The sequence below is a fragment of the Strigops habroptila genome, chromosome 3 (genome assembly GCF_004027225.2).
Source record: "Strigops habroptila isolate Jane chromosome 3, bStrHab1.2.pri, whole genome shotgun sequence".
Lineage (NCBI taxonomy): Eukaryota > Metazoa > Chordata > Aves > Psittaciformes > Psittacidae > Strigops > Strigops habroptila.
The window spans coordinates 73,045,733-73,059,410 of record NC_044279.2 but is presented as its reverse complement, the minus strand read 5'-3'; the positions used below and the strand labels follow the sequence as shown (position 1 = coordinate 73,059,410).

Sequence of the window (13,678 nt, the reverse complement as noted above, 5' to 3'; positions counted from 1 at the left end):
CGGTACCCTGACATGTAGCACTTGTGGCAGAGGACTCCACTTCCACATTTGCTTGCACCACGTTTTTTATCACTGTCTATCAGGTCACTATCACCTTAAGCCTGGAATTTTTGTTTCCTCATATTGCTTAAGTTTTGTAGGAGGTAGAGGGACAGGAAGGATTTTCCTTTCCTCTGAGCATCAGAGGTGGCAACAGCCAGAAACAGGGCACCTACAAGCTATGTTGCAGAAGCCAACAACATTAAATACTCATTTGCTTAATTAGGACATCCTACCACATGCTCATGGTTAAAATGAGTGTCAGATGAGGTGGGAACCCCACAAGTCAAGTTGCTGAGGAATTCTACACCCCCCACCCCGCCCCCTTGAAGGATAGGATTTGGTCTACTTCCTATTACCATCCATGAATTTTAATCAACAAATGGCCTGTTTCTTCAAGAGTATTATCAAATGTACAGCCTTTCCTGCTTGCCCTCACACACACAGGAGCTTTTGGCCTTTTGCAGCAGGTTGTACCTTTGTTGTACAGGATGCTGGGAAGCATCACAGGTTGTAGAAAGGATATTCTGTAAGGCCTTTGGAATTAGGTATGCATTGCTGTCACCATGGAGGACCCAGCTCCGGGACACAGGTGGTTTCTCCCAGCACTGAATGACCACTCCTGAGATCCCACTTAGCAATCTGGCTCCCCATCCATACTGCCCTCCCTCAGCTGCAGCTGAGGTAGTTTTAGACTTCAGAAATAGTTAAGTAATCAATAGGATTCTAGGGGAGGGGGAAAAAAAGTATGTTAATCCTTCTATTATTGCACTTAGTAGTATCTGTATTTATCCCTACATTTGTTTTTTTTCCACTACTTCTAAATTCTCCTTTCACCTGCATATTTGATATTTTATTGCCTTACAAGCTCAGCACAAGCTAGATCTAAATTTACAGATCTGTACAAGAACAGAAAGCTCATGCCTGTGTGTTGACTTAAGTGTCTTGCCTGCAAACTTGCATTTGCATGGCAGACATCTTTTCATATAATGAGTTCTCCCCAGCTTAATATGTCTGTAAGTCTTGCCCCACGTAGCAAAACCAGCAAAAATGGCTGCATTGAAGAAATCAGGATAGTCTGACATCTGACAGTATTATTTTCAGGAGGGAAAGTTTAAAAAAAAAAGAAGAAAGGGAAGGTGAGCAACAACAAGTAGTTCTAGTGACAGTATTCTTAAAAAGACAATAATTTCTAATACTCAGAACTTGCAGTCCTTACTTCCAGGCAAACCTCCTTTTTTCTAGATACAGTGTCAGCAAGCAAATCAAAACCCCTAGAGAAGAGGATTTTGTGTTTCTAAGTGTTTGAGTCTATGCCATGGGATTCATCCACAGCTCCAAAAGGAAGTTTGTCAGAGTGATGATCAGAGCATCAGACTACAGCAAGTTTAAAAATCCAGTGAAATCCCAACACACATCCCCAGCCTGCTGCTCCAAAATTAACACCTCTAATTCCCATGGCTGTAAGTTTCAAGGAATCGCTCATTCAGAGAATGTTCCAGCTATCTAAAATGTATTGCTTCCCATTACTATAATATTTGGATCCTGTGCAAAAATGCTCAGGATAAGCTGCTAATTAATTGCAAAGCCATCATTCATAGCTGTGAATCGACTCCTTGGTTCCTGTACCAAATTCCATCTCAGAGAAATTAAGTTCACTTACCAATAAAAGAAAACAAAGTGCTTAACTGTAGCTGAAGTGAAGGAAATGAGACAGCGCTGAGCCCCGTGTTTCAGTCTTGAGGCAATTTAAGCTGCAAATGAGCTTTTTCTTCTTACTGGGTGCAGCAAGAGCCAAGGCTCTATTTAACCCTTTCCACTTCTCCTGATTCCAAAGTTATCAGGAAGAGAAGAATGGCCAAAAGTATTTAATCCAACTCTTCTTTATATACAGAGAACAAAACCGCAGCTCTTGTAGCAAGCCAAAAGGACTCTGCCACTGACTTTAAGCACCATTTCTAACCCTGGCTAGTATTTCATATCTAATAAACTACTCTTGCTGCAGATCTCCTGAGAGAAAATAAATGTAAATGAAGAGAGGCCACGACTGCTAGTTCTGCATGTAAAATAGCTGCAATTAAGTTATTACACATCCCCAGCCATTGGGAGGGATCATTATGAGCTAACCCTAGGCACCTGCCCGCTCTGAGGCACACACATTCACTTCAACAGGTGTTTCCCTTGTGGAGCCATCGCAGGATCAGGACCCATCTCTGACAGCAAATGGTGTCACAGTATTAAACACAGAAACTCTCCAGCATATATATACAATTCCAAGAGTGGGTGTAAGCATGTTTTTAGTACAGACATATTAAACAAACCTGCAGAGGCCTACACTGGCTTAATCATCACCACATACTCTTCCTTCCTACACTTGTTATCTATAGGGTCGTTCAGCCATCAAATATCCTTTATGCTATCCATCTTCCTAACTAGAATGTTAGCAATCAAATCCCCTCGGCCGCCGGGGCACTGGGCTCCAGCAGGGATGGATTGCACAGGGTATTCATTTTCAGACACAATGAGACAAATAGAAAATCCAGCCCAGATGCAGGGAAACAGACGAGTGAGTGAACTCAGAAAATTCACAAACCTCAGTGCTGGCGGAATTGTGAGCTAATTATTTGGACTCAGATGTCACATCAAGTATCCCCAAAGGACTGACCTTATATTTGTATTAGTTACATGACAGGCTGCTGCTGCTCTAAAGGCATTGTTATGAACCATCAAGCCCCAGCTGTATTTAAGACCACCTCTTCAAAAGTCTTCATCTGAAGAGGTACGGATGTTTCTTCACCATGCTGATTTCAGTGATCATACAATTTCATCTTTATGTTGCCGTGGTAAAATCCTACATAGAGAAATAGTATCCCAGGGGATACACCTCCTTATGGCTGTCCTAACTCACAAACCACTTACTTACAAACTAAGCTAGAGAAATGCAAAGATATTTACATTTTGGAGATGCTGCAGGTTCTTCAGCTACCCTACCCTTCTTCCTTGCCTGCATGCTCACTGCACCAGGGGCTGAAAACCAGCCTTGTTTTCTAACAGCAAGAAAGCCAGTGACTCTGATGGGAGCAGGATACTGTACCGGTGACATTCTGTGGGACAGCTCCAACAGCACCACAAGTATCTTAGCACAAAAAGGTTTCTTAATTTCGAGAAGATATTTTTCTCACTAGAACTGTACTGCAGTAAAGGTGCAGCTGCGATAGAATAGCTGAGGCTACAGGTTTCTTTACAGTCTCCTGGACAAAAGTTTTCTCTGAATCCAGAGTCCCTTCTTTAATGAGGACTTTACCCAAATAAAATCTTGAGGAGTGTAAACCCTAAACAGTAACTTCAATAAATGAAATGGTTTCCTACAGTTGCCTGGCTATTCTTCTGCAAAAGCTTGTTTTAGTTTTTTTCTTCCATCCTTTTAAAGACCTTTACTGCAAGTAAATAACAGTTTGCAGAGCAGTGAAAAGAACCGCAATTCCCCCTCCCTAACTACTTTAGAATTAATTCATTAGCAGACAAATAAATCATAAAATCATTCCTTTCCCGGAGTCAGACCTAGTGGATGAACTTCTTAGTTCAGGGTGATTTTGCCCAATTTACAAACCTCTAAAAAATCCCTGCGGATTTTACAAGGTTATTAAAACCACCTCAGGAATGAAGAGCTGATCCAGCGCTGGGGCTCGCGTTCAGCTCCCAGTTCTGCTGCTGCTGGCAGCAGAGGGAGCTGCCGAGGATCGGGCCCTCCTGCGCAAACATTGTCCGCAGGAACTCCGCGGCCAGCAGGAAAGAAAATATCTTGTTGGGGGTTTTGGTTTGGGTTTTTTTGTTCCATTTCTTTCACGTGTGAAATCTTATAAGATGTGAAATGGCGTGAGACAAGTATTCAGGATGAATTGTATGAAAGCCCAGTGATATTTCTTTTGCACGTCCATATCACATCAAATTTAGGATTCGAAAGAATTGTTGGATCATCCTAGCTGCTCAACAAGTAAGAGCCTTTATAAACACGAATCCTGGAACACTAAAGAATTTTTTTAATTTGCTGGAACAAAAATAAATCACATTTTTGCTGGACCATGAAAAGCGCTCCAGGAAAGCAAAAAAAAAAAAAAAAAAAGGAAAAAAAAGCCAATAGCAAGTTCCTTTTTATCTATTAGTGAACTGTGTTGCAATAAGCAAAGCAAAGTGTTTCCAGCAGCAAAATCACCCACTCGTTTGGATCAAAAAAAAAACAACCCAAAAACCCGAGCTTTAGGATCACAGGCTTCAGCATTCTACTTATGTTCTGAAATGTCACAGTAGCTTTTCCAACTAGCATTCAATTATTTATTATCAATATTGGCAATTTCATGAACTGAACCAGGATATGAAAGCCAATAATTCTCTTCAATCAGTGCTTGTATGCTAGGTCCTTGTTAAAAGGCTAGCTCATAGAAAAGGTCACCCACCGCTGCGCTAACGCCCATGTATTGATAAGAACATAGACCAAAATCTGACCACTGCCTCAACGTGTCCAGCTCGGGCACTAGAACCTGTTTTTCATGGTTCACACCAACTGCTTTAAGGGCCTAATCCCAACGTCCTTGACAGCATTGAAAGGCTCTCTGCTGATTTTAATGGGGTTTGGATCAGCTCCTAAGCTTCAGCTCCACGTCCCAAGGATCTCATCCATCTAGCGCTTTGAAACCAGTGGAGTTTTTGCCTGCCTCCGACAGTGAAACGGACATGGGTATTTATGGAGCCACGCAGAAAAGTTGCGCTCCAAGAAAGCGCCTCCGTTCCCTTCGGCTCCTGCTCCCCGGAGTGCTGAGGCAGGGAAAGGGAGTGAGGCAGCCCCCGGGGTATCCGTCCCTGCAGGCAGCTCCGCGCCCGGGCGGCACCCGAGAGCCCCGTGGGGGCGTCCTGAGGGGGGAGACTCCGGCGGGGCGGCGGGGAGGACTCGGTGCGGGACGCCCCATCCCGGCCCCCGGCCTGCCCCCCCCCCGCCGGCAGAGCCTCGCACCCGCCGAGCCAGTGTCACTAGGGGGGGCTGCGGCTGTGGAAACCCGTTATTAATTAATACTCGCCATCGCCCGCCAAGTCTCCCTCCCCGGGGCCAGCCGCCCTCCGGGGCTCCCCGGTTGCCGGTCCCGAGCGCCCGCCCCGCTGCCGCCCTCCCTTTCTCGGGCCCCGGTGGGCTCTACCGGGAGAGGGGGGGTCGCGGGGCAGCGGTACCTGGCCCTCGGCAGGCCGCGGGCACGGAGGTGTCGGGGCAGGAGGCGGCGGGCGCTATCCTGCAAGCCCCGAAGGCAAACACATCCCCCCCAGGGCGACCCCTTTGTGCCCCACAGCAAGGGGCAGGCGGATGAGCCCCGGCGGGGGCTGCGGGCTTCTACCGGCGGTTCCCGGCCCCGGCCCGGCTCGGGGTGAGGCGGTTAAGGGCTTTACAAACTACGCCGGGGGGGAGGCGGGCGCCTAACCGGGCTAAGAGCGGCAGTAAAACGGTGCGGGGAGAGGTGCCGCAAACCGCCCGAGAAGGGTGGGTGCCCCTCGGGTGGGTGCCCCGCTTCCCGGGCCCCCTCGGGCAGCGAGAGAGCCCCGAGGGTAGCCGGGGGCGGCCGCGCTGGGACGGGGACCGGCCGTCGGGGCCGGACGCTGCCGCTGGCGGTGCCGGTTCCCCGCCGGGCGCCTGCCAGCCCTTCCACCCCGGCGCCCTGCGCTGAACGGGGAGCGGCGGGGATGGGGGTTCCCCGGGCCCTCAGACGGCCAGAAATGGGTTTAGGCTGATGACATCCCTCGAGGGTCCCTGCCCGGGGTGGGGGGACATGAGCTGGACCTGACGGAAGCACACAGCGCTGCTGGGGAAGGCGAGAGAACCAAAGCGTTCCCTTGCCCTAAAATTAGAGGCGCGGGTGGTTTATTTTGATTCACTCCGTTGTTTTAGGGAAAAAAACCCCAAACTGTTAAGGATAAATTAAAACATGACTGATTTTTTTCAATGAAGCCATATTTCTTCATAATGCAAACGGATCTTTACATAACAACTGAAACTCGGGAGAAAAGCTAATTGGATTAAGTCCTCTGAAAGGGAGGTTAAGGTGTCTGAATGAGACAACTGCAAAGCTCCACTTTTCTTGCCATCTGTTTAGCAAGACTAAAGTGTTTTCTGATTAATATTAACTTAATCAATCACTCTGCCATTTATTATAACCATACTGAATTTAAGGAACGAATAGTAGGGACGCTCAGCCCGAGGGTGGACAGTTGCGAAAGCAGAGACAGAAAACGCCGGGTTCGTTTGGTTTGGTTGGGTTTGATTTTCTTCTTTCCCTAAAGACCCGTTACTTTCGACAACGAGAAGTTGCCAGCAGTGCCCCTAACTCCGTCCCGGCGGTGCCGCTGCGCAGAAGGACAACTTTCTTTAACACCTCGGTAACTCCCGCACACACCCGGACCTGAACACAACGATTCCTCCCCCGCCGAGCGCTTTCTCCGCAGAAAAGCCCCCCCGGGGGTTGTCCCGGCAGTAAAAGTGGCCCAAACTCCAGTGGTGTCGCCGGTAGCGGGCGAAGGGCTGAGCCCGCCCGGTGCGGCGGGGCTGCGGCCGAGCAGGGCCGGGCAGCCTCCCTTCTCCTCCCCTTCCCTTTTCGTGTTTTGGTTTTGTTTTTAATCGACATTTGAATTTTACAAAGAGCCCTTCGGGCCGCGTTGGGGCCGAGGGGTGGGAAAGCCCTCGGCGGGTTTGGGGCTGCGGGGAGCGAAGCGGGTCCCACGCCGGGGCCTCCCCGTCCCCACCCGCCCCAGCTACACCGGAGGAGCCGGGACGGAGCTGCGGAACCCCGGGGGAGCGCCGGGACGCGGCCCGCCGCGGCCGTCGGGGAGGCGTGGGGGGAGCCTGATCTCCGGTCCCCGGGCACCGGAGCCGGGCACAGGGGATGGAGGAGACGGGGCAAGCCGTGAACCATCCCCCGGCTCTGCCCTGCCTGACCGGCGGGCAAGGAGCGAAGCAGGCAGGGAAGCAGGGAGGCAGGGAGGGAGGGGAGGAGGGGGTGTTTTCCGGTGCTAATAAAATAAATGAAACCCTCGAAGGCTGTTACGGCTGCCGCCTGTCCTCCTCTGCGTGCGGGACAGAGCGCGGTGCAAACAGGGCTCCGCAGTGTGAGGGGATCCCGGGCACGGCCGGCGGGAGGGAGCCGGAGAGAAAGGGCCGTGCTCTGGGGAGGCCGCCGGCTGACAGCGCGCTGGGCAGACCTAGGCCTGGGCCCTGCCCCGGGACAGCCGGCGCCCTGCTGTGCCGTGGCCCCCGGGCTGGGCCGGGCCGGGCGAGGCGGCCGTCGGGTGGTTGCGGCCCTCGGGGCCAGCGGCCCCGCCGCCGCGCCCGTTCACATCGCCTGCGGCCGGGGCTTCTCGCTGGTGGGATTGCAGCCGCCCTTCTCCCGTCCGGTTACCGGACCGTCCAAGTCCTAGTTTCGGGGTGCAGGGGGAGAGACCCGCCCTGCCCTTAGCCGAACTCCCTCCCCTCCAAAGCAGCCTGGCCCCGGCGCTGCCGGCGGGACAAGGCGGCCTCGGTGCTGGGCTCGCCCTAACCCACCGACCATCGACCCTAAGGAAGCTCGTTTTCTCGCCCCGTTGAAAGGCTGCCCTCAAACCTGAGCGAGCGCCTAAAACTAGAAGAGGCGAGGAAATTAGTTTGCCGGCCGGCAGCCTATGGAGGAGAAAACGAAAAATGAAAGAAAGGGGGAAAACCACCCTTTGCTCCATCGCATCTGCAAGTGCAGCCGCAGGGCTCCGGCCCGGGGGGGAGTTCCCCCTCGGCGGCCCCTCTGCCCCGCACCGGCCCGGGCTCGTTCCCCCTCGGGGCCGGTGAGGCGGGCGGCCCCCCCGCCACGGTCAAGTTGAAAAGTCCTCCCTAACGAGGGAGAGGAGCCCGCTGCCTGGTGGGGGGGGGAAACACAGGACACGGGGACGGGCAGGACTTACCTGTGGAGTCCATATCGGGTTCCTCCAGCAACCCGCAATGCATGCTCTTCCCATGGACGGGACGGGAGCCCCAAGGTCCCGGGGAGTGGAGAGCCCCTGTCTCCGAGCTGCGCGGGGAGAGGGAGCAGGGTGGCGGCGAGGAGAGGGGGGGGGAGGGCAGAGGCAGATAGTTTGGGGGGGGCTGGGGGGTGTAGCGCGGGAGAGAGGGACACTCCGTAATCCAGCAGGGCAAAGCCAGACCCGTCAAAATGTTTGCGGATGTTTCATGGGAAAAAGCATCATTTTATAGAAGCCCTGATGGGAGAAATGTCATTGATAGGCCAGCCAGCCTGATGAATGGCTGCTACTCAGATGGGGATGTGGCAAGGCTCAATGTGAAGCCCATTGTGATGCTGTTTTGAATAAGAAAAGCTTTCCTCCAAAAAGGGGGGCCTTAGATCTACGCAATCCCAACACTTCGACTTCCCTCTTCTATTAGAGCATTAGAAACGTTTTTCTTATTTAAAGTTCCAGCGGCCTTTCCACTCCTCCCTTCCCTCCCCCAGCCCCCATCCAAGGTCCTCGCCTCATTACAGCCCCACATCAAAATTGGCTTAGATCTTCAAACGGGCAGGAGGAGGTTTGGGGTTGTGCTCTTTGGGGTTGCCGGGTGTGCGTGCAGCGCGACCGAGCTCCCCTCCTCCTCCTTCCATCTCCTCCCGGTGGGCTCTGGGTTGGGATCCTTCGCGGGCACATGGCGTTGGAAGCTGCGCAGCTTCCCAAATCATCTTAGTTTACTAGGGAGAAAAAAGAAGGAAAAGCGCGATGTGTGTGGGTAGGGAAAGGGGGAGATGAGGGCAGGGAGAAGCTGCCAGTGCCTCGGCGAGCGGTGCTGGCACTGCAGACCCGCCGCAGGGGCTCCGGTGCTTCTCCCCGCGGCCCCGGGGAGCGAGGGCACGGCCTGTCCGCCGCGGAGAGCGGCTGCCCCGGGGCAGCTTGCGGTGGGGCTGGGGGGAAAGCAGGCGGGTGGGGGCCAGAAGAAATGAAGAACCAAACGGGCGCGTTTTCAAACTCGCGTTCCCGTCCAGCTTTAGCCCGAGGATGCGAGGATCCCTTTTCGGGTTAGCACGTTGCGGGGGGAGAAGGGGGCAGGACGGGGGGCTGGAAAAAAAGTTGCTTATTCTGCATGCGGTTGTATGTGCTGGAAGTGGAAGTAAAAGTGCAAAGCTAGGGCTCTGATAAAAGTGGCTGGTTTAGGGAAGGAAAAGCTGTGATTAGAATATGAATAGAGCTCCAGGAGAGGAAGAGAAAGGGGGATTATAGCTGAATTACTTTGACCATGGACAGAGCCAACGTTTTCCACTCTTCTCCCCCTCTCGCCTCCCTACACCCAGACAACCCCCCTTCCCTCTCCCCTCCGGGAGAAAAAAAAAAAAAAAAAAGAAAAAAAACCCGAAAAAAACCCAACCCCAAGCACCAACCCCACACAGCAAAACAAGCGGAGAGGTTGCTAAAGAGGACGCCCAGCGCCCCGCACCCCGGGCGGGCCGGCAGCGGCCGAGCCGGCGGCGTTCGCCCCGCACCACAGCCCTGGTTGACAGTGAAACACACACCCCGCTCCCCTCACCCCCCTTCGGGCAGAGCTCTGGGGCGGGGAGCCCCGAGCGCCTGGAGAGGAGCCGGGGCGAGACGGTGCAAAACAGAGTCCGCGGCGGAAAAGCACTTGAGGTGCCCGCTCTGCCCGCGGAGCAAGGCCCGGGGAGCCCGACCCTTCGCCTACCCTCACCCCACCAGACCCCAGCTCCAGCCCAAAGCAAGGGCGGTGCTGTTTCCCGGCCGCCGTGGCTTTCCCCCCGGGGAAGTCCCAGCTCTCCCATCCCTCCACCACCGATGTGCCTCCGGGAGGGCCCTGCTCCAGACCGGGGCCCCGACGGGGCAGGTGACTACCGCCGCGCATCCCCTCGACAGTGTGGCCCGCAGCTCCTGCGGGGAGGCCCAGCCCGACGGGCGGGCACTCGCCAAAGCTCCCTGGCGACGGGAGGTGCACAGCAGAGAGCCGCGGCAGGCCGGGCCCGGCTGCTGGATGCGGTGGGCACCTGCAGCGGCAGCCGTCGGGTCTCAGTCGCGGGTGCTCTGTGGGAATTCGGTCTTCACCAGTTTGAAGCTTCAGGGAGGTGCTTCCGTGTGGGTGATGTCCCGGGATAAGCAAAATGAAAATACAGCGTGGGTGAAAGTACGGATATGTTCTTTCCAGGGGTTGACAAGGATGGGGTTTAGCGCAGCTGGGATGTCTAAAGGCTGGGCTTTTCTTTGACATGATGCAAGGATGTATGTTCTTTATAGGTGGTGATGCATGGATCAGCAGCAGCACTTCTCTTGGGCTTGTTGCAACCTCTATTACTCCCTGCCTCCCCAGGTAAGTTCCCGTCCCCACATTTTTGTGGAATATGTCAGTGCTGTTGTCTTCCTGCTCACCCTCAGGGTGAGCCTGGGTGCTCAGGGTGTCCCTGATCAGGGTGTCAGATCGCCCTGGTGTACTACCATAGCTCAGTCATTACTACTTCTTTGGGTTTTGCTTGCCTTTTTCAAAAGCATCCCCTGCTCCTGGGTATCCCACAGGACACTTAATGAAGTACTTTATTCTTCTGAAAATGTGGAGCATCTCCTCCTGTGCTGCAGGTGGGCAGCACAGCACAGATGGAAGCACTGCAAGTCACAAGCCTTTTTGTTTTTACACACAGGCTGCAGTATTTTATTTGATACAGAGTAAAGGGCGGGTCTCGGTGAGGATGCAAAAAGTATACGATTGGGAACTTTCACTCCAAGTTCTTGCTTACGCAGAAGATCTACAAGCCACTAAATAATCAGTATAACCCTACACTGCATCGGATGATATATTTTTAGTGGAGAGGGAGTCTGTTGCCATTGTGAAAGGAACAACACCTTTACTCAGGAAAGAATACAAACTTGTTGCGTGTAGAAAAGAGCAGGGTCATCAAGGGAACAGAAGACATGTTCCAGACTGCATCTAACCTGCTGAACAACTGGATGCGAAGCTGCCTTTAAGTAACTGAGAATGAGTTTCTTTTGATCGTTTAGCAAAGCAGAGGCAGAGTGGAAGTATGACAGTTCATATCAACTTATCCCCAGATAATTTGAGCTCTTCCAAAAACACATTTCTATGACTGGCTTCCACTCTGCAGTAGATTGTGCCAACAGGCTGTGACCACACAAACTTTTCTTGCTATAAAAAGCTCCTTATGCTGGTGCTAGACTCTAAACCTCAGTGCTAGACTCTTAACATAAATATTTCAGGAACAAACACCAAGAGGAGCTTTTCCAACAACAGAAAACTGTTGGCACAAGAACAAAAAAGCAGAAACTGTTCTGTGTTAATTTAGCTAGAGTAATATACAAGGCAACTTCAGGCTGAAGTTCTCTAGAGAAGTTTTCCCATAGACTATCAGGGACAAGAACCTACATTAGTTTTAGGAATGAGTGTGAATGGCTTGTGAAAGGGGTCGTGTAAAACTGTTGTCCACAATACCAGGGATCTGAGTTCAGTGACTCGGGACGCTTTTGGACCCAGTGTGTCCCTGCACAGACTGCAGGATTGCTGGCAACAGCCCGACACGCAGTGACACTTCATCATTTTAGCAGTGGCTGCAGCCTGTGAGTGGTTCCATACTTTTGTGCTTGGCTGAGCCAGCAGCCTCCTCCTCTCAGAACGAAGCCATGCTTCTCTTCACCCTCCTTCCCAGCTCCATTCCGCTGCCTCTGCTCTCTGCTGGGCAAATCCCATGGAAGAGAAACAGAGAAGGGTCTTGTGTCTGCGTTGGCTTCCCTTTCTGCACACTCATCTTTATTGTCAGAACAGGAAATGTTAACTTTCCTCTTACATTTATTAACACCCCTGAGAAAGCTATAGGTGAAGGACAGGATATGGAGTAAGCTGAGAGATGACTTCTGGCATCAACTCTGTGTATGTGCTTGGGGAGCATGATGCTGGCAGATGCAGGAACTGGAAGAGGGACATCAAAAGGCTGCTTAGGTAAACACATACACCGGTTCCTTCAAAAGGCTTTAGCTGACACAAGCACTGAGAGAAAGTGGGTCGGGCAGGCACATATACAGGTATCTGGGAGAAAAGGAGCAGAAGAGCTGAGGCATGCAGATGATGGATTGCACATGCACCGGGCAGGGGGGAACTTCTTTTTAGTTTGAAAGAGAAGCAACATGAATTGCAGCTGGCTTGCTGTGACTGTAGACATGTCTGAAGTAGTTCTGTTGAAGATGAGCACGGGTCAGCCTTAAATGACCTTCTCTTATTAACGCTTGTGAAAGGAATTTTGCTCAGCTCCAGTTCTCAGGTTCATGGAGAAGTGCAGTGCCAGTGTTCCCAAAAGGGATCAGTGAAAGCATCCTGTTCACAATGGTCAGCTTCCATCTGCAGGGAGGAACGGAATTCACTCTTCTGGGTAGTATCAGTGTCCACAGGAGTCTAGAAGACGCTCTGCTGCCCAGAACGCTCGTCCTGGGAGACCCTTGCTGACTTGAGTATGAGAGAAGGGCAAGCAGTCATCGATTTCTGAGCTCACACCAGATTTAGCTGGCTTTTGTTGTGTGTGGCTGGTACTAGTTACCAGAGGATTTGTACTCTGTGTTGGAAGAAGAGCCAGCCCTAAAAGCTATTATAGACAACAGACACAGAAAAGATCCGTTCCAGACTGCATCTAAGCTGCTGAACAACTGGATGTGAAGCCGTCATATCCTTTTAGACGACCAACTGATTATGAGTTTCTTTTGATCTGCCTGGAGCACAGAGAATTACCTTCGGTACCTGCCTTTCACTCACAGGGTGAGACCCGAATGCAGAGTTTAAGTTTCCAATTCACTAGGAGTTCAAAGGAAAACCATTTCCATTATTAGAACATAGATTTACAAGAAATTAGAACTTTACTGTTCACCACACTGATTTCTTTTCTTAGCTTTTGAGTTATTTTTTCTGTTTATAATGTTTTGCTGCTGAGTCTGAGTGGACAATAACTACTGTGCACTGTCTGGAATGGTAAAGCATATGCATAGGTCAAGTAGTTCCCCAAAACTCATGCTAACGAAAGACAAAAGGCTCTGCTGCAGTTACCAGCAGGGAATTGCTTTTGATTTGGAACTAACATGCTATTTATATACTGACTGGGAGGAGGGGACAAAGACACACACACAATGAAGCTGTTGGAAAAGATCCATGGCTATTGGCACCACCTCAGAGGTACCTGCTTCAGGAAATACACAAATAAATGGGTAACTGCAATTAGGAGAACTAGTTTTTGGTTTGGTTTGGTTTTCTTCCTCAGCAGCAAGACGCAGAGAGCGATGGGCTGCTCTCAAGCTTGGGATGATTTTTTGGAAGGTGGAACAAAGGCCAAAGTCTATTCACAGGACAGCCAACAGAAATCTTTGCTGTCGACTTTAGGACAGGAATAAAGCCATACAAACTGCTCTTTAAATATTCCAACTTCAAAAATCTCCATATTGGCTCTGACCTGGGTTTGGAGAGTTTTACTGAGAGTTCTGGTGTTCCGGGACATATGTTCATATGTATGAAAAGCAGAAAGGGTGTAGTTACCTCCTGGGTCCATACAGTGAGTTCTTAAATGATTGCCAAGAGGCAAAACTGATCTGCTGGCCAGTTCAT

The 13,678-nt window shown here is 51.6% G+C and overlaps 1 protein-coding gene across 4 annotated transcripts in view; it reads right to left on the bottom strand.

Annotated features, from left to right (window-relative positions):
- The window catches only part of RFX4 (regulatory factor X4), a 93,200-nt gene extending 84,918 nt beyond the window's left edge, over positions 1–8,282 (bottom strand). For 3 of the 4 annotated variants that reach the window (XM_030480458.1, XM_030480454.1, XM_030480457.1), the window contains exon 1: positions 8,005–8,281. Coding sequence is in view for 3 of the 4 variants with exons in the window: in XM_030480454.1 (XP_030336314.1) it covers positions 8,005–8,047 (43 nt within the window). In the remaining variant the exon portion in view is untranslated. Of the gene's footprint in view, positions 1–8,004 lie in introns of all 4 variants that reach the window. The other variant, XM_030480455.1, reaches the window with a different exon arrangement.
- Between the last annotated feature and the right edge of the window lie 5,396 nt (positions 8,283–13,678).